Raw genomic sequence first — 20427 nt, 5'->3', positions numbered from 1 at the left:
CAGTAGAAAGAAAAGACTCCCTGACTAATTATGTTGATGCTTTTTCCGCTGAAGAATCAGAATGCATGGGCAAAACTCTGATTGTGCACCCTCTGTTGGAGCCTGCTAAGAACTCTTCTGTCGATACAGAGTTAACCCCGGACAGTTTGAATTCAGTTTTGACATGTACTGCTGAATCTATGAATGACGCTGTGGGTTCGCAACCCAAGAATGGGGAGGGGGACTTAACGGGCTGTTTCTGCCCTGTTCTCTTAGAGCAGAGAAGCCTAAGCAGAACTGTTTCTTCTGAACTCGTTCAGCTAGTTAAACCGAGCCCTAGAGGCTCAGGGGAGCCTATACCACCCCCTGCATCACGCTCACTACAAACACCTCCTCAACCGTTAGCCCATTCAGCAGCCCAGCTCGCTGTTCAGCTGCCCTCAGCTCAGTCAGCTGCCCAGTTAGCTACTCCGTTACCTGCAGCTCAATCATCTGCTCCTTCACTAGTTTCATTCTCACCACAACGGTCACTTCAGTCTTTCTCAACCCAGTCTCCTGCTGAGCAGCCAACTTTTCTCACTCGTATTAAGCAGGAAAACATGCTCAACAGGACTGTTTTCGTCCCTCGAAAGCTGGCCCGATTAGAGACATTTACTACCTCCAGGGCCTCCCCAGAGTCCGAGTTTCAACCCGCAGTTGACTCTGGACCCCTGGGGGCTAAGGAGTCAGCCGAGGACTGCACCCAACTGTTGCCTCCTGAGCCTAACCTATGTGTTGCTCAGCCCCAGTCAGCATCAACGCTGCCAGAGGCCCGTGCGCCTGCTGGTCCTGCTCTGTCCCTGCCAGAGGCCCGTGCGCCTGCTAGTCCTGCTCTGCGTTTTCCAGAGGTCCCCGGGCCTGCTGGTTCTGAAACTGTTTTTGCTGGGGGGCCCGAGGAGCCCGTCCAGCCTTCTGCTTCGTCAGCTGGGGGGCCCGAGGAGCCCGTCCAGCACCATGCCTCGTCTGCTGGAGGGCCCGAGGAGCCCGTCCAGCACCATGCCACGTCTGCTGGAGGGCCCGAGGAGCCCGTTCAGCTTCCTTCCACGTCAGCTGTACAGGCTGGGAAGCAGCCTGCTAGGAATGGCGTGAGCTTTCTCTCCGCCTCGGACTGCTTTCTGCTTCAGCCGTCTCTTCCGGCCGGAGGGCCCAAGGAGCCCATCCGGCCTCAAGCCACGTCCGCTGGAGGGTCCGAGGGGCCCGTTCAGCCACCTGTCTCCGCTGGAGGGTCCGAGGGGCCCGTTCAGCCTCCTGTCTCCGCTGGAGGGTCCGAGGGGCCTGTCCAGCCTCACGCCTCGTCAGCTGGAGGGTCCGAGGGGCCCGTTCAGCCTCCTGTCTCCGCTGGAGGGTCCGAGGGGCCCGTTCAGCCTCCTGTCTCCGCTGGAGGGTCCGAGGGGCCCGTTCAGCCTCACGCCGCATCCGCTGGAGGGTCCGAGGGGCCCGTTCAGCCTCACGCCGCATCAGCTGGAGGGCCCGAGGAGCCTGTCCAGCCGCCACCTGCGACCGCCTCGTCGTCGCCTGGTCCGGCTGCATCCGCCTGTGCTTCTGCTACGCCTGGGCCAGCCTCTGCCTGTGCTTATGCTACGCCTGGGCCAGCCTCTGCCTGTGCTTCTGCTACGCCTGGTCCGGTCTCAGCCTCTGCTTCTGCTACGCCTGGTCCGGTCTCAGCCTCTGCTTCTGGTCCAGCTTTGGCTTCTGCTTCTGCTCCGCCTGGCCCAGCTTCGGCTTCAGCCTGTGCTCCGCCTGGTCCAGCCTCAGCCTCTGCAGCTCCGCCTGGTCCAGCCTCAGCCTCTGCAGCTCCGCCTGGTCCTGCCTCAGCCTCTGCAACCTCGTCTGGTCCTGCCTCGTCTGGTCCTGCCTCGACTGGTCCTGCCTCGTCTGGTCCTGCCTCGACTGGTCCTGTGCCCACCAGGCCTTGGCCAGCATGCCTGAGACTGGAGGGCCGCCGCTGCCTTCCGCGCGGTCGGCCCCCTGAACTGCTCCGTCGTCTCCTTCGCCGCCGCCGCTGCCTTCCGTGCGGTCGGCCCCCTGAACTGCTCCGTCGTCGTCCCCCCCTTCGCCATCGCCGCTGCCTTCCGCACGGCCGGCCTCCGGGCCAACTCTGTCACCTGTGCCACCCGCCTGGTCGGCCCCCCGACCGTGTGGCCCGTGAACTCTTGTGCCTGTGGGCTCTGGGTCGGCCCCCTGAACCTTATTTGGACTATAGTCATGTGCTCCTGTGTTTTCTGTTGTTTGTTTTTGTTTCCCGTTCTGGTCCCTCCGTCCTGGTCCCCCGCCTCCCGCCCTGGGTGGGTTGTTTTCTGTTTTTGTTTTTTCGGGTTTGGGCTGTCGGGAGCCAGCCCTTGAGGGGGGGGTACTGTCATGGTCCTGGGCCATGTTGGCCCAGTGTTCTTAGTTTTCTTGTATGTTTGTATTTTGTTCCTTATTTAGGCCATGTTTTCTGAGTTGCCCTGTTGTGTTGTTCCCTAAGTGTTTTCCCTTCATGGCTTTTACCCCCTGTGTGCCCCTCTGTGTATCTGTGAGCCCTCGTCTCTCCTTATGTTTTATTCCATGTTTCCCCAGCCCGTTATGTCTGTGTTTTCCCCGTGCTCTCTCTCCTCCTGTCTGAACCTCTGTGCACTTCCTGTTTACTTTGTGACTCTCACGCCCGTACATGTCATGTTCAGTTCACCCCGCCCTGTCTCGTTATGATTATCAGTGTCACCTGTGTTCCCCGTGTGTTCCCACTTTCCTCGTTTACCCTCTGTGTATTTCTGTCTGCGTCTCCCTCTGTTCGGCGTGACGTCGTCCCTCATGCTGTGTGTGGATCTCCCTGTGTCTCCCTGTGAGTTCTTAGTTTATGGTTTCCCAGTTTAGTCTAGTTTGTATGTTTGTTCTCCCAGCAAATAAAGCTGTGTTTTGAGTTCACCTCCCCGAGTCTGTGAGTCCTGCATTTTGGGTCCAACTCCTGCCTGCCGCACAGCGATTCCTGACATATTGTTTTTGTGTATGGAGTTCCTTGTGAGATCGTAGCAGATGGCTGATGTTAAATATGAGTATGACGTTAGACAAAACCACTCTTTGCCTTACACCGTTGTGAATATTATTTATATTTAACTTGAGCTTTATAGTCTTGTGGGCTATACATTTGCCCCCACAAGCAAAGCACTCCCCTGTGGGGGAGACATGAATCCCTTGAGAGTTGCTTAAAAAAATCTGCCAAATAAAATATGCTCGACTACCTGCTGTTGTGAATAAAGGATCAGCCAAAATGAGCTACATTTTTCTGAATTCTGAATGTCTGATATGAGACAAGAAAAAGTAACAGTTGGATGTAGTCAGGTTTTGACCTCTGACATCTCCCTTGTTTGTTTAAGAGTGTTTTGCACGTCTGTGAATCACACTAAAAGTATGTGCATATGTCCTGCGAGATTATCAGCTCGGTAAGTGACGAAGGCTGGCCATCCTGGGAAGCAGCTGTATTGATAAAACCACTTTTGAAAGTTGCTCTTATAGAGTTTTTAATGAGTAAAAGCAAAGACAGGCACGAGATACAGGCTAAAATAGACTTTTTTCTTTGTATTTTTTTATTTCTTTGTTTCAGCTTTCCTTTCATGTGACATATTTATATTCTTGTGACAAAGATCAACAATAGGTTGGTTTATCTTGTCTAGCCAACAGCACAACAGCGCCAAATGAAGCCATTTTCTTGTAACCTTTGGCAGACACATGCTTTTATTCACTTTTACTATGATCACTGTAAGCACATTGTTTCCATCGCTGCTCGCTTTCATGTTGTTGAGTCTTTAGTCATTCTTCCTCTGACCGATCTCTTTATGCCAATAGCTATACAACATGTATAGTTTGAGAAGGATGAGATTTGGGACGTTTCGAGGTCCACTTCTTGCCTGTCACTCGCCCCTCACTACATGACACTACCTGAATTTATAAGAAATGTAGCAATCGAGATGTCACCGAGCTTAAATTTGTATTACTGCAAGTTCAAAGAGATTTTAGTCACACTGGAAGTGTCTGAAAAATGATCTTCTGTAGGCTACTCTAATCGTGGGATGAAAAGTCAACCAAATGCAGATATGTTGTAGCTAAAGGTCTTGCTCACTAGGGAGCAGCTGGACTACTGTAAATCTTAGCAGCACCAGAAGCTACAAGAGCTGTGGCCACATGGTCCACCCAACCTACAACTCCTAGGGGGTTTTCCAAGTACAGTATCTTGTTCATAGTGACCTGATATTCATCAAGATCATAGTTGTGGAATAATAAATACTAGCACATCTGTGACTAAAGATGACAGCATGTTGGTTCACACAGATACAAGTGTTGCAAATTTAGTTCATTTTCATGCCCAGTCTGGCAAACAGGTTAATTTTTTTATATTCTGGATTTGCCACTAGTTCATGACACATGAAGACTATGTAATCAGATTGACAACATGACATTGGACAACTTGTCTTGGAGGCTTTATCTGGAAGACGTGACTGGACCTGTCAGGCTGTGTCAGGCCACCAGCTGTGGGGCCCTGGCTGACATCCAGTGTGACACCACCCGTGGTGTTTTGTCATCTCTGCTCCCTGAACAGGGAAAGTAAGTGTGGCAGACAGGTATTTTCACAACACATGAGCCTCAAAATTGTAGTGGTCGCTGTGGGAAAGAGGCCCAGCAATTTGAGATTGAGACTGCTTAGTTAGATGTTTGAGGTTTTGAGTTGATTGGGCAGTTCTCCCTAGATCTGAGATGTTGCTAAAGTGTCACTTAAGCCGCATCGCACCACTGAGACCCACCGGACATCCTAATTGTGCCACGGGAGAAAGGGAACTCATCGATCATTCCTTAAAAAAACGCAAAAGACAAAAAACATTGACATGTATTATGTGTTGCTGTCGAGAGAGGAAGAAAGGTCTGCTGTTTTAAATTTTTCCTGGACAAAGGACATTGTCTACTTACTCGAGAATATCGCTGAGGAATTTCCTACCCTGTGGGAAAGCTAAGATAAACATTCTCGAATGCCGTGAGTCAGGAAATAACCTTGAATTAAAAACAGTCTGATAAAACCAAGGAAAAATGTGTTGCCATGGTCATTGAGGAAATTTTTGAACTTGCACTGCCTGTGTGTCAGTGTTAACTGCAGTGATTAACACTTTTATTCTGACATTTAAAAATAATCCTCAGGCTACTGCTTTGTAAAAACAGCGCTGGTGCTGGATGCAAAACAGAAATCAGGTTGGCAGTGCATCACGCTGCTTTCCACTCTGCTCTTTCTGTTTGGTACTCCTTTAGCAGAGAGGGCACTTGAGGTCACTTTGCAAATCCCTTCTTTCCTTTGCCACACCAGGGTAGGAATAAACCTCTTCTACCTAAAAACCTTGTCAAAAGGGCTTCTTTTTTCCTACTTTTCTCACAGCAGCTGAAAGCAAATACTTTATCACAGCAAAGGAGAAGACAACTGATACACTACTGACTGTTTTGTCTTATATATTTTATTATTAATGCGCTTTGCTTTTTTGTTTTTCTGAACCAATCCTAGAGTCTTGAAATAGCATCGTAAAAGATGCGAGGGGATTAAAACGGCTGCGAGTCTCATCATTCACGGCTGTCAGCGGCTTCATTCATAAATACAATATTCACAAATGCAATAGTGACCCTGGGACATAATTACTCTGCTTCTTTAGAGGAGTGCCTCCATCTCTTCTCTGTTTCTACAGTTTTTTTTCAACATCTTTTTCTCTTGCGTTATTTTTAATGCAATTCAAGTAATTTTCCAACATCAAAGTTGTTGTTGTTTTTGTGTGCATTTTGTCACATTTCTGCGAGCAAAACCAGGAGCTGCCACTCTAAATCTGCCAGGACAGAGTACCATGATAATCCATTTCTTTTTTTACCCTGTCATAGTGACAGATGCAAGAAGTTTTAAGCTAACACACACACTAGAACACATGGGATCCTTTCTTTCATCTAGGTATCATCTTTATATAAGAGCTAGCAATCCAGTATTGGGATTGGCTATTTCACTACAGGTTACAGAATGCCTTCTCGTTAATTTGCATTGTACCATATTCCATAGTTGTGCTAAAAGTAAGTAAAGTGTTTGGCATACTTTGAATTGAAGAACATGCAAACTCCACAGACAAGCTGTGAGCCAACAGTGCCACCACCCCACCACTGTGTCACCTTACTTCAACACCCTCACGTGTATTTATTGTACGAATACGTTCTTCACACAGTATTACCTAAAGTAGACTAAAGGATGACGGCACAATTTTTTTCTTTGACCTCTCATTTATATTCTTATAAATGTCGATTGTTTTTGTCAGCTGCATTTCTTTAAAAAATGGCAACCAGCCAATCTAACATCACCCGGACTTCACTTCAGGTTTTTTAATCATCAAGAGATCAGAGAAGCGCTCGAATGCATTGTTCTTCTTTTTTACTGAACTTAATTGCTAGTAACAGAAGAAGGCATTTTTAACAATACAAAGCAAAAAGGGGCAAAAAAGGAGAAAAGAGTAAACAAAGAGAGGACAGAAACTAAGATGCCAGATGAACTAACAAACCTGTTGTTACAGATGTTTGCAAAATACATCAAACTACGTCTTTATCCAGGTAGATCATAGCAGGTGTCCATCCTATTATAAACAGAGGCAGTTTAAGATATGGGATGGCAGTCATGTCCATCTTTTCGACATGTTTAACTTTTGTAACCACTGAGCTATTGTAGGAGAGTTAGGTTTCACCCAGTTAATGGTAATCAGTTTTTCTTGCAATCATAAATAAAACATGTAAAATATAGCACATATATATGGTAAAGTTTGCACTTTTATAATGTTTGCAGTTCCAGGACATGTGGCTATGGTCCCTAACCACACTGCATTTTCTTCAGCAATTGTTATTACCCATATTTTTAACAATGCTTGTCCTTGGAGGAGCCCTGGAGAACCTCATTTTTACTTTCCAGTCAAATTATTTTCATGGCTGGCTCCCAACCCCCCTGTAACAGCCAAAACAAACATCCTAGTGTTGCGATGTCCAAGTGTCATCATCTATAGTTGTAACGCGCTCTAATTTCCCACTGACCTGTAACATGTAAGGTGTTTTCTTGATGTCATTAACAATTTGTAAATATGAGATAATTGATTTGCTTTATTGTTACAAGTCGGGATGCATGTATCATATGAGTCTCAATATGAGTTGGATTCCTTTGGATACTGTCCCTGCCTGTGTGTGTTTTAATGCAGTGTCTGATTTGTAGATATCTAGACAAGCCTTTTTTTTTTCATTTAACATTTTTTTAATAACTCTGAGCTAACCACCTGTAACACCCTGTTGTAATCTACACAGTGCTGCAGTCCACATACTAATCTGACTCTGCAAGTCAAATAGGTATTTGTGCTGTTATACTTTCAGATAACCACGGTACTTATCTCATACCATTTTGGCTGCTGTGTTAGTTATATTGTTGCACAAATGGATAATGGAGCCTTTTTCATTCTTAAAAATCTCAATGTGGCAAGATGTATTTATGTAACACTACAAATAAGCTTTTGTATCGTTGTGGAGATTCTGTGGTCACCGAGTGTGAAGTGAAGAGTTTATTACCCCCTTTGCCACTGTTTCATAATTGCTTTTTATTTCTACTACAGAAGTATTAAGTTTGTCTGCTGGGAGATGCACATTATTAAGAACTAAGTGAGGCTGCACTAAACCGGACTCAGTTTTCAGCCAAATAAAAATACATCATACACTGTGCTGCCCCGTGTTCTCAGGAACTGCCATTCCTGTTTTCGCACTTTTGTGAGATTGAAATCTTTTGTGTGTTTGTTGGTCAGGAAAAACAACTTTGTTATACAAATAAAAAAGCTTTGTGTGAAAATACAGTCATTTATAATTGAAATTCAAAGTGCAAGATGTGTTTATATACACATTTATATGTTGTTTACATAAAATATATTTCTATACTTACATGATACATTAACAAATAAGTTATGATTCTCAGCTCATTTATTCTGACCTCAGTCACAACATCAGTCGACGAAATGCCTGGTTTGGTTGTGCAGTTTGGACAGAGTGACACATAATATACAGCTTGCATATTCAGACCGACTCCCCCTGCTGCTGACCTTCAGCACATACACATTATTTTATAAGGAGGCTCTTATGGGAGTAAAGTCGCTGCACTCTATAGCAAAATCTGTAACTGGGACATGGCTTGTAGTGACCATGGCTGTAGTATCTATGACAAAGAAGCACATAACTATCTATGGCAGTAGTGCATGACATGTTTAAAGTGGAACCTCACCTCCAAATTAAAATTACACATTTTTCTTCTTACGCGGAGTCCTGATTTTGTAGGTCTAAAGCTATTTCTCCATCGAGATTGTTTTAGTGAGTTTTTTATGACAGCTATGTAGCTAACATTACAGCTCAGCTGAAGGTCCTTTACTGCTTAGAAATGAAATACTTACTACACAGAGTTACTCAAAACAAGGTTTGTGGATTTTGTTTTATTTTTATAGTAACTTGATCGTGATTTCTGAATATATGAATGACATTGCTCGTGATTTTCTCGAAAAACTTCTGGATCTGGAAAAAGGCAGACATCTCTGCGACTGATGTCTTCAATGCTGAGCAGCTCCTACCTAAACAATTTAGATAAATAAGACTTCAGGCCAGAGAAAAAAAATCTGGAGAGAAATGTCACTTTAAATAACAAAATGCAGTCTTCTCCCATCATGTTACCATAGAGCTAAAGGTAATTCTTCTTTTGGTCTGTTATTAATTGCTGTCTTTGTTGAATACTAAAATGTTTTTCTTGTAGTTGAAGATAAAAATGGGCAAATTAACAAACTCCAAACAGAGAGAAAAAGAGCTGCTGTTTTTTGTATTATTATTATTAAGACAGCCAAATTTATTGCTTCTTTCATTTGCATAACCCTTTTTAGCTTTCTAGCATAATGGTAAAAGGGTATTCTAATGATCAGTAAGCCTTTTTATATAACAAACATGCCTTAGGTAACACAGTGCTCTATTGGAACAAAGCAGTTTTGATGCTGAAAACAGGCCCCCGCACTCTGAATAACACCCCAATAAAAAAATGTGTATAAAATGTAAATAAAAACACAATTTTCTTAAACAGATATTTAATTGAAAATAAATTGTAGAAAACATCTAGTGTTTAAACTGGGATTTTTACTGTTTCATTAAGACTATTTGCATTTTGAATTAGTTGGCTGCAACAAATCTCAAAAACATTGCAACAGGCTGGTAAAGTAACTGCTACTACAAATAAACAGCTGGAGGAACATTTCACAGCTAATTAGGTTCACTGGCAACAGGTCAGTCACTTCACTGGCTATAAAAACAGCCTCTTGGAGAGGCAAAGTTTCTCAGAAGTAAAGTTTTGAAAACAAAAAAAACCCTACAAATTGTGAAAAAGTTTCAGAACATTTTCCCACAGCGTACAGTTATGAAACTTTGAATTTCTCATCATCTACATACATCTGGATAGTCTGGAGAAATCTCTGTGTGCAACCTACCAGGCCACAAATCAATAGTGAACGACTGTGATGTTCAGGGCCTCAGGCAGCACTGCATTACAAACAGACATAACTCTGTAATGAAAATCACTGCATGAGCTCAGGAACACTTCCAGAAATCGATGTCTGTGAACACAGTTCGCTGAGCCATCCTCAAATGCTGGTTAAAGCTCTTTTATGAACATGATCCAGAAACCCAACCATTTCTTCTGGGCCAAAGCTCATTTCAGAAAGACTGAGGCAAAGACTAAGGCCAGCAGAAGAAGTCTGAAATTACATGACATGAAATTACAATAACATGGCTTCATAGCAGACGGGTCCAGGTGCTGAACTGGCCTGCCTGCAGTCCAGAACTTTCACAAACTGAAAACATTTAGCCCAGTTTAAACAACTGATATGTTTTCGATGTTCTATTCTATAAAACTTTTAATTTGAATTTTACAAAGCGTCTACAAGCATCCAAATATGAAGCCTTATGTTGTGCTGTTCGCTAGCAGACAGTACACAGAGTCAACTCACTCAAGAGAAACGATGCTTATGAAAAAGTCCAGTTGATTAAAAGTTGATGAGTTCTTGGCTTAGACTTAATTCAGTGCTAATGCCCAATTATGGGCAATAACCGTGTAATTGGTCTTCCCTCTGACTTGGCCAGAGTTTATGTTGGTGTCTGCCAGAGAGTTCATCATTGTCTGCTAGGACCCACTGTAATGATCTAGTAGCTGATTAGGGTAAACAATCACATGCTGATTAGTACATGGTTATAATGAGTCTAAGGTTTTAGGCCTGTTTGAATTAATAACGTTAACTAGGATGGATAATTTGAGCTGATAGGAGGGTAGATCTTTCATATCACTGCAATGGCTTCAGGAGAAAAAAGTGACCGCCCTTGTATGACCCAGTAGAATCCAGCTCTTCAATCCCTTTGGAAAATATGTAGAAAGACCTTGGTATAGCTGCTCAGAGACACTTTGCATTCAGCCTGTCTGAACTAAACTAACTGCTCAGAACAACTGGATAAAATCCAAATTCAGATGTTTCAGGGTAAGAGAGTCATTACTACGAAAATTAGCATTGACTTCGATTATTGAAAAAGTAATTTAGATGGTATGCCATGTCTGGGGATCAGTTCAAAAATCACCATATTCGCTTCTGAGATTATGCTGCGACACCGTAACATGTGGGAAAAGTCAAGCTGACATTAAATGAACTGTGTATCTTCTCAGTTTAGCAGACTGTGCCAAAATTCATTGCAAGCTACATTGGCAAAAAAAAAAAATGCTCAGATGGGCTTCACTTCTGCCTAAGTCCTAATAGAAACTGGTTTAAAGTGTGGGATTGCAGAAATGGAAAAGGGACACTGCACCAGGCCATATCTCTCCTCGAGCCAAATGAAAACTCAGAGTGATGCGTCAATCACAGGACTAGTCACAGTGACAGAGTCAGTGAGTGAGAGAGTCCAACAGCCAAAAGAGCCACCTGCCTGTAAGCATTTCACCTTGTCAAGGTCAAGGCTGTTAATACTGAGTGACTTGACTTTAAAACCCTGTAACAGGGTTGTTACAGTAAAGAGTAGCTGTAGAAGAGAGGGGGAGGCAACTAAAGTTGACGGTTAGCACGTTGTCTTTACACTTTCTCTGAACGTGGAAATATGTTTTCATTTGGTAGTACACACAGTTTTACTAACTGCACCCTTTTCCACACACACACACACACACACACACACACACACACACACACACACACACACACACACACACACACACACACACACACAGTGCTAGCTGTGACACACATTCATGTGTTTGTACTTCAAGGCTGTACTCAGTGGAATAAATAGGAACTGATCAAGTGTTTTGTTTTTTGTTCTGTTTTTTAAAAAAGTGAAAGGGGTCACTTTTTAGCCAACCTACAAAATTACAATCTCTCTCTGTTTTTTTTATCTTTCTGTTCTGATTATGTTCAATTTAACACTCTGTGGTATTTGCATGCTATCCTGTCCGGCACTGAGAGGTAGACAGACAAAGTTAGCTGCCAGCTGGTGAGCACTATGAAGCATTAAGCTGCTAAAAAGGCACATATTTCCCTGAGGAGTGGGTGGAGGCTGAAACATGGCTAAAGGGAGGGTGAATATTGGACATTAACATGACTATTGATAATAATAGTGAGTGCTGGATGTGTTAAGTGTAAAGAAGAAACCATTTCTTTCAGATAGGGCCATGAAGGTTTGGATTTTTCCCCCTTAGTAATAAACACTTTCATTTAGAAACTGGGTTTTGTGTTTACTTCTGTTATCTTTGTCTCATATTTTTGTTTGATGATCTGAAACCATTAAGTGTGACAAACATATAAAAAATGCCACTAAAGTGCTGTTTGTTTTGCATAACCTTTTTTTTATTGGTTTAGTGGATGAAGTGAAATGTGAAATGCTGTTGAACCATATGAAAGAGACAAAACAATAGATACACTGGACAATATAACACAATAAAGTTTAATAATAATACAAATCTGGACTCTATAAAACATTACGTGATTAATTCTACATTTCTATAAATCAATTTTTAGGTGAATTAGACTTCAATAATTTTAGCTACTTGTGCCAAAACCCTGGCAATTGCTTGTATTTGTGATAGCTATTTATTTGTACTTTTTTGCAACTTCTCAACAAAAAAAGTTGCTTGTGTTACCATGAAATTGGTTCAAAATACTTCTTTTACTCGTTGAACAGGTCAAAACTCAGGTAATACAAGTCTAAGTAAACAGGGAAGATGTTGTGGGGCCGTTTGTTCACAACTGTGTACGAAGCAAATTAGTTGTCACTGTTAAAAAAAAACAAAAAAAAACAATCAGATGGATTTAATTCCATCACTGTGATCATCTCTCTTTGTCACTCTGTAAAACAGTCTAACCAGACCTTTAGCTAAACCTGGTTCCAATAATGGTAAACACATTTTCTCTTATGGACTGTTTGATTACTTAAATGTACAATGTGGAGGGTTTTAATCATGAACTATTTGTATATTGTTCACCATACTCACCCATGTTGTCGTACAGAAAAATACTACACGAAAGTCTACAGGTGCCTGTGGGGAAAAAAAGGAAAAAAAACTTTGTTTCTCAAGGTCCTCACAAAGATAGATGAACAAAAAGCGCATCACACACGTACATATATAGTAAAGCTCTCTTGCAGCCGTGGGATCTTGTGACAACAGCAGGTGCATTTAATTCCGTATAGAGGGCAGCCCAATGAGACATACAAAAGGACAAACTTAATTAATAGCCACATGCGATTCCTGGCAGTAGAATAGCATGGTTTATCGGAGATAACAGTGCCACTGAGCACCAATGTGCTTCTAATGCTTAGGTGAGACTGACAGGTCTGTCTACAGGTTTACAGGTTTGTGTCTGTAACTGGCTGCACAGAAGTCTGTGCAAACATTTAATTGCTTTGCGCACTGCAGTGATTGCAGAGATACATGTGATGCACCTTAGCTTCTCTGCGACATAGAATCCGTCTTATCATTTGTGACAAGCTGTCAATACATCTGCAAATCCGGGCTTGTCCTATGTTCATAAGCAGAACACATTCCACTGAGACGAGTGAAAGCTAGGGAGAATGCCATGTGGCTTGATCTTAGGGTCCTCCAACATCGTCATCACAGGGGGTTCAAGCCAAAGTCCAGAGCTGTGTGCCTGCACACACAAGTGAGTGTGTTCCTGCAAGGTGTCATCAAATATTTATGCTTTTGTCTCTTTTGCTCATCATTGGAAAGAGGCTGAGAATTACAGTAATTTTCTGTCAGCTGTCATTTTGCAAAAGTGTGTCCCTCTTTAACAGGGTATATCATTTTCTCGTCATTTCTGGGGCAAAGAAAGCATTTGCATCCCATTGATTACTACCCAGTCTGCTGATCAGGGGTTTCAAACTTATTTTAGTTCATGGGCCATATACACCTCCAAATGTTTCCCTTCCTTTTACAGTTTTTTACAGACGCTAGGACACATTTCCCAATACTTAGGTCACGTTTGCAAAACTCCTCACACAGTGAGCACAACAGAAGTCTATGTGGGCTAAACTGAGGACCAGTTATCATTGTCTTGGCTCAAAATGCATTCAATGACCACATCTCTCAAATTTCATGAATCATCTTCTCACTCAGACACAACAACTGCCAAAAAGCTTTGTACGGACAGGACATTTTGCATGTGCTTACATACTGTTTTCAAAACTGTTAAACTCATGGTCAAAACAATAACACAATGCAAAACTTGAAAAGACAGCAAAATCCAACGGCAATATTTTATTGAAACATATTTTAAATCTAACAATGCAGTTTAACCAGCCACAGCTGATTCTCATTGTAGATGAACATCTACACAGGTGTTACTCCTTCAATTTTTCAACTCCTTCAATTCTGGCAGCCAGAAGATTCTTTCCTAGGTGTGTTGCCCTAGATGACATAAGATGTGATGTGGATGAGAACCTGTGGCCAAATGGAGAAGACCGAGTAGATTAGCATTACTATTGTATGTGTATCAGTGGATGGTGTGTATACAAATTCTTGTATTTTGGGATTACTTAGTGCAAAAAAATAAAAATACATAAACATAAATACATGATGTCTGATTCATTCCAGTAACATATATTGAAATTATAAACAGAGATGTGTCCTTGTTTTACACAGGAAAACACTGTGTAATGCTACATGTTGTTAGTGTTTTTTAGGTCATTGTTTTGTGGGTGACAAAGTGTGTTTGTCGGCTGTCAACCTTTGCTAGTGTTCTGGAGGAATGTGTTCATTTGAGACCTGAATGAAGTGTTTTGGTAGTTGTAGTGCATTTTGAATGTGAAATGAACTGCTGAAATGTGTGAAGAGTTTTGCAAAAGTGACTTAAGTATTGAGAAATGTGTCCTAGCGTCTGTAAAAAACTGTAATACTGCTGGGTTTAAAGACTTTACTTTGGTGTGGTATGACAGGCCATCGGTACTGACTTGCCATACAACTTTCCTAATAGGAAATGGGCTGGTAGCACTTTATAGTTAATTTTGAGCACTCAGAGCACTTTGCATTAATTCTCTTTCCCCCAGTCACACATACAGCGATTTTATCTGTATACGTTTTTTTATATATGTCTCTCACACACACACTCTCTTTTTTTTTTTTTTTTTTGCCTGTCCCGTTTGGCTCTTTTGCCATCAGAATTGTTGTCTAAAGGCAAAGAAAGATGCCCAACGGATTTACTTTACCAAATTGACCATCCCAGCCTTGCCATAATGGTCCATTTGATTCAACTTTTATTGTTTATTTTATTTTCACTTGAATACGGGACAGACTTGACTGGGGGAAAGAAGGGGAGAAAGAAAGAGGGAAAGAGAAACAGCTGAGAAGAGGGACGGGGGAGAAGGGCAAAAGACAAAAACCAACAGAACGGGCAGAGAAAAAAAATGCATATATCAATCACCTGGATCACCTGCTGAGAAAGAAAAAAGAAAACAAGCAGAAGAGAACAAGAGTAATAGAATAAACAACATCACAATGATATATGGGAATATGACAGTAAATACTAAATGTTAAACATTATTGTGCAGCACATAAGATCAACAGAACACAGTGTGCTTTGAGGTAGGAGCCAAAAAGGGTGTAGTTTGTGGGTGTGATCACCCGTGTGTACACCTGTGAGCATGGACGCGCTTGTTTTTTTAAAAAGGTTCCTTCATGTAATGATCTGCTAGAGGGTGTGGGGGGGCCACAGCCCCGTCCTCCAGGGCATGAAGCAGGTATGGAGGAGATCAAAACTCCAGACAATCAGAGGCCCCCAGAACACAAGAGACCAAGGAAGACCAACAGAGGGGCAGCCGCGCCACTGTCCCAGAAAGAGCTGAGGAGAGTCCCAGATGAGGGCTCACTCAGCAGCCGCGGAGCAGAAGCCAGGGGGAGTTGCAGTGACGCGCCCGTGAGCTCCGCCGGCAGCCAGCTGTGCCTGAGTGACCGAGCCCCAGGCCGAGAGGCCGGGGTCACCCCACCTCCGAAGTGGCCCGAGCGAGCCCCAGGCTCCAGGCCCCGATAAGCGGCCGCCAAGGAGTGAGCCGGTGTGTACCTGGACGCCCATCCCCGGACACAAAGAACCACCAACGCACCGATACCTGAGGGAGTCCACCACTGGCAGGGGAAGTGGTGGTGGGTGGAGATAGGCCTCCAAACCTTGGAGGGCCTGAGATGTCCCCAGAGAGGTGGCATCTGATACCCAACCTGACATATAGACACAGACATACAGGCACACACAGACACAAACATCCATTCCCACCCTCATGCTCTCATATGCACTTACTCCACACTCAACCAAGGTGGAGACAGACATAAAGAGACGCTGTACACACGATCACACTCCCCAAGCGTACTCTACGAACCGGGCCTAGGTACCCTTGCCCCTGGAGGGGGAACTGCACCCAGACCCAGGTGGACACACACACTCTCTGATGAATGTATCAGGGGCAACTTGGGGTTCAGTATCATGCCCAGCATCCTTCAGCCTCTGGTAATACAATTCTGTGTATGAAGTGGGGATCACATTTCGATTCATAGATGACCCTCTCTACCACTGGAACCACAGATGCTCCGAAACTAAGATATATATGAGGTGGCCCTGAGAGGTCAAATACACTTCACCTTATAAAAGAACCACTAGCAATTAAAAAAATGCTTCAAAAGCACACAAAACACAATAGAAATGATATACAGCTCAACAGAATGAGGAGAAAGATTTCACAAAAGAGGATGGAAGTGTTTTTACGGAGACAATAACGTGATGGAACAGCTGCACAAGTCACAACATAACAGCTGCATAGCTAATAGCAAACATGTATCTACAGTGTTATATGAATCATGTGATTCATATAATTACCTAGTATCTTTCTCTTCCTCACAAAAGCGATGAATGCTCCTTGTTTTAAGTGTGTCTTCCTGTGCAATCCTCTCACAGCTGTTCTGTCACGTTAATGTCTCCCAAAATACACTTCCGTTGTGTTTTGGGAGATGTTATTTTTTTCTCCTTCCGCTGTGTTTTATTCACATTGCTGTTTTTTCACCCCTTAGCTGTAAAAAACTGATATTGTTGTCACCTCACCAGGCGGGCGGCGTGGGCAAGCTCGTGAATGCGGTACTCGAGAAGGTCGTCACCTAGGATTTTAAAATTCATACCATAGGTGTTTTACTGGTGTTTTCTTAAGTTACAGTGCAATCAACTGTTCAGGGCCTACATAGAATGATACAATTTTAAACAACCACTCTCATGGCAACATCGATTCATACCAACTTCCTCAATTCTTCCTGATGCAAAATTATGCCCTATTCTTTGCAATTTTGACATTCTCAAAGTCATCCAGTGGGACAGACTTGGTCCTTTGGTGGCTGGGTGTTTCCTGCAGACTGTATCTTTATAATCCCCACTTTAGATCATGCTTACTTTCCATGCGCACTGTAGAGTCCTTCCTGACAATTAGAAATATGCATTATTTTCATTATTCACTAACATCAAAAGGTAACAGCTGAATGTACGCTGATGTTCACACATGCCAAATCATCGAGGGAAACTACTACTGTGTTTATGCATTCACACAAGCGCACATGTGCATATGCACACATACAATACCAAACTACAGATGGATTCCCTCTCAACATCCAGCCTTGAGGCACTTTTCCTCTGGCTTAAGTTACAAAATTGCAAGAGAAACAAATGGATGTCTCTAAAGTATTGTGTTAGTGGGGGGTCTTCTTTGTTTTAGCACATTTGATTACATCTATTTTAATTAAGGCCAGCTATCATAGCCAACACGCAATGGGCTCAGATTTTCAAAAGGATTGTCATTTCCACTGGGCAGATTTTGCCTTTAATGCTGTAAGAAATGAGGAGCCTTGCATCTTGTGTCAGATGATCACATAGAAGATCTTCTCAGTGATATTTATACAAATTGTAATTCTGTGTTCTTGCTCAATTTAAAAGATTCTGACTCAGGGGAAAGATGGGAATTAGCAGCAGAGCTTTATCCATGTCTTAAATGATCCAATCCAAAGTCCACAGGGGTGACATCAACAATACTTTATCAATGATGCGGTTTTCATGCCGTCATATTTGTTCTGTACTCGTTTCTTTCTTCATAATAAGTCACAAGACTCCCAGAAAGGTGGGGAAAACTAAATATGTTAAAGCGAGGAACATTTGGCAGTCTCTGGATATAATGACTCCATGTCTCCTTTAATTGAATGTTGAGTCTGTTCTCAGTTGGTCATCCATGTCTCTGCTGTTTGTGTTTTCGATAGGGAACATCTTTGTGGTGAGCCTGGCAGTGGCAGACCTTGTGGTGGCCATCTACCCATACCCTCTGGTCCTCACCTCCATCTTCCACAATGGCTGGAACCTGGGTTACGTCCACTGCCAAATCAGCGGCTTCCTCATGGGTGTCAGCGTCATCGGCTCCATCTTCAACATCACCGGCATCGCCATCAACCGATACTGTTATATCTGCCACAGCCTCAAATACGATAAACTGTACAGCGACAAAAACTCTGTCTGCTATGTGTTGTTAATCTGGGCGCTGACTGTTGTTGCCATCGTGCCCAACCTGTTTGTGGGCTCGCTTCAGTACGACCCGCGGGTTTATTCCTGCACATTTGTTCAGTCGGCTAGCTCCGCGTACACCATCGCCGTGGTCTTCTTCCACTTCATTTTACCCATCATGATTGTCACCTACTGCTACCTGCGCATTTGGATATTGGTCATACAGGTAAGGAGACGGGTCAAGCCAGACAATCGACCCAAGTTGACGCCACATGACGTTAGGAACTTTGTTACCATGTTTGTGGTGTTTGTGCTCTTTGCTGTGTGCTGGGCACCGCTAAACTTCATCGGACTGGCTGTAGCGATCAAACCGGAGGTTGTGATTCCCCTCATCCCTGAGTGGTTGTTCGTGGCCAGCTACTTCATGGCCTACTTTAACAGCTGCCTTAATGCCATTGTGTATGGCGTGCTGAACCAGAACTTCCGGCGCGAGTACAAGCGTATTGTAGTGTCAGTGTGCACGGCTCGCATCTTCTTCCAGGACAGCTCGAATGACGCAGGGGAGCGGCTCAAGAGTAAACCGTCACCGCTCATGACCAACAACAACCAGGTCAAAGTGGACTCTGTCTGAAACAGAACTCAGAGACATAAAACCAATATACTGAGAGTATGAGGAAGAAAAGGAAAAAAAGCTGAGTAAGAAAAATACCAAATATAAACCACAAACAGCTTCTGTCGGGAGTCATACGGTGCTATCTGATCTCTGAACAATCACAGCAAGAACAGGGGTGCGTAACATCTTTGTCTCTGATCAAGCACTTTTGTTTGACTCTGCAGTCCCTGTAGTACAAAACAATATATGATGTCTGTTTTGTTTTCATGTTTACAATGATGATATAAATGTATCATTAAATATATAAGTATTTATTTTGTATGAAATGCCATGTAAATACACAATATATCAGGTTCCGGTTTCAAAAGAACAAAAAGAACATTTTATGAGGCCACTAAAATAAGATTTCTACAAATCTCGGTTGAAAAGATACTCGCAAGTTTGTAAATGGAGTTAACCAATTTTAATAACCTCATTCGTGACACTGTAACACTAACTGAGTGCAAGCAGTGTGGCTTGCTGCTGTGTTAGTGTAACCTACAGTACCGTCCATTACATTAGGTGGAATATATTCTTTAGTAAAGACAATATCTCTCGCTCTCTCTCTGTCTCTACCACATTATGTGCTCATTATACTGTATGCATGGATATTGGAAATTATTCATATGCAAAATAAAATCTGATACTGACGGCGTTTTTGCATTAGCCCTGTGTTCAGTGTACTTACCGATGCTCGTTTTACTACAATTCTGGTTTATTGGGGGTGTTTTCTTCTTTCCTTTGGCCATCATGTGTTACAGTTATAAATGGCTTTAAACAGTAACTTTGTTTGCTGCAGTCTTAGCCTCTAACCCTCTCAAATGACCAGTTTGTTTCAGGACACTGCATTGGCCTGTAAATGATGTAGTTTGGTTTGTCCTCTATTCATATTTTTTTTTGCCAGTGTGACAGCTCTGCTACAAATCTGCCTGGGTAACTGGGATTTCACACACGGTGGAACACAGTCATCATTACCTGTAAAAGCATCCAATGGATATGATATGGCAAGGTTATGTAGCAAGTGCTTAGTTTTGTCTGCATTGTCTGAATGATATGAGTGGCGGTTAAACGTATAAGCTCATAAGGTTCTGTCTGCAAACAAATTTTTAGGTGAACTAATGAAAATTGTGCCCTTCACTGTGCCCTTCACAGTGGGAAGAATTCTGCAATGCATAAGAGGCCGGGACAGTTTAGGCTACTATGCATCAGCACTTGCATGCGTGTTGCATAGTGTGCGTGGGCTACCCGGTTAGTGGAGCACAAAGAAATAATGCACCGCAGAGGAGAGTGGCCCAACCATGCATTTGAAATCCACTTGGCTTACATAACAGCAGCTGACCATCATCCTCAAAGCAAGAGCTAAAAGAGCCAGCACCCACAGGACTCCCTGCCCCCTTCTCAATCCGTTTAATCCCAAGAGCTGTGTGCAGTAGGAAGGAATGAATGGGTTGGGGATGAGCAAATGTAAAAATCCCAGGGATTTACACTGCCCCCAAACAGAGTCATACAGTAATCTGAGGCCAGTGATTTTTATAGCAAGGGATGCAACAAAATGGAAAAGGAAAATCAGGTGTTTCATGTCACTGATTTAGGCTTGTCTTTATTTACTGATTCAGTGTCCAAAAAAAGACCATAAAATGTGGTGTTTACTATGGCGAGGCCATGAAAAACTCAAACAGA

The 20427-nt window shown here is 43.1% G+C and overlaps 1 protein-coding gene across 1 annotated transcript in view; it reads left to right on the top strand.

Moving 5' to 3' along the window:
* The window catches only part of mtnr1aa (melatonin receptor 1A a), a 46973-nt gene extending 27560 nt beyond the window's left edge, over window positions 1-19413 (top strand). Inside the window, exon 2 of the mRNA XM_004549252.2 lies at window positions 17858-19413. Within this exon, the coding sequence (XP_004549309.1) occupies window positions 17858-18726 (869 nt within the window). The 3' untranslated portion in view covers window positions 18727-19413. The remainder of the gene's footprint in view (window positions 1-17857) is intronic.
* The last annotated feature ends 1014 nt before the right edge of the window (window positions 19414-20427 follow it).

Source organism: Maylandia zebra, linkage group LG6 (genome assembly GCF_041146795.1).
Source record: "Maylandia zebra isolate NMK-2024a linkage group LG6, Mzebra_GT3a, whole genome shotgun sequence".
NCBI classification, from domain to species: Eukaryota; Metazoa; Chordata; class Actinopteri; order Cichliformes; family Cichlidae; genus Maylandia; species Maylandia zebra.
This window is presented reverse-complemented; position numbering and strand designations above follow the sequence as displayed.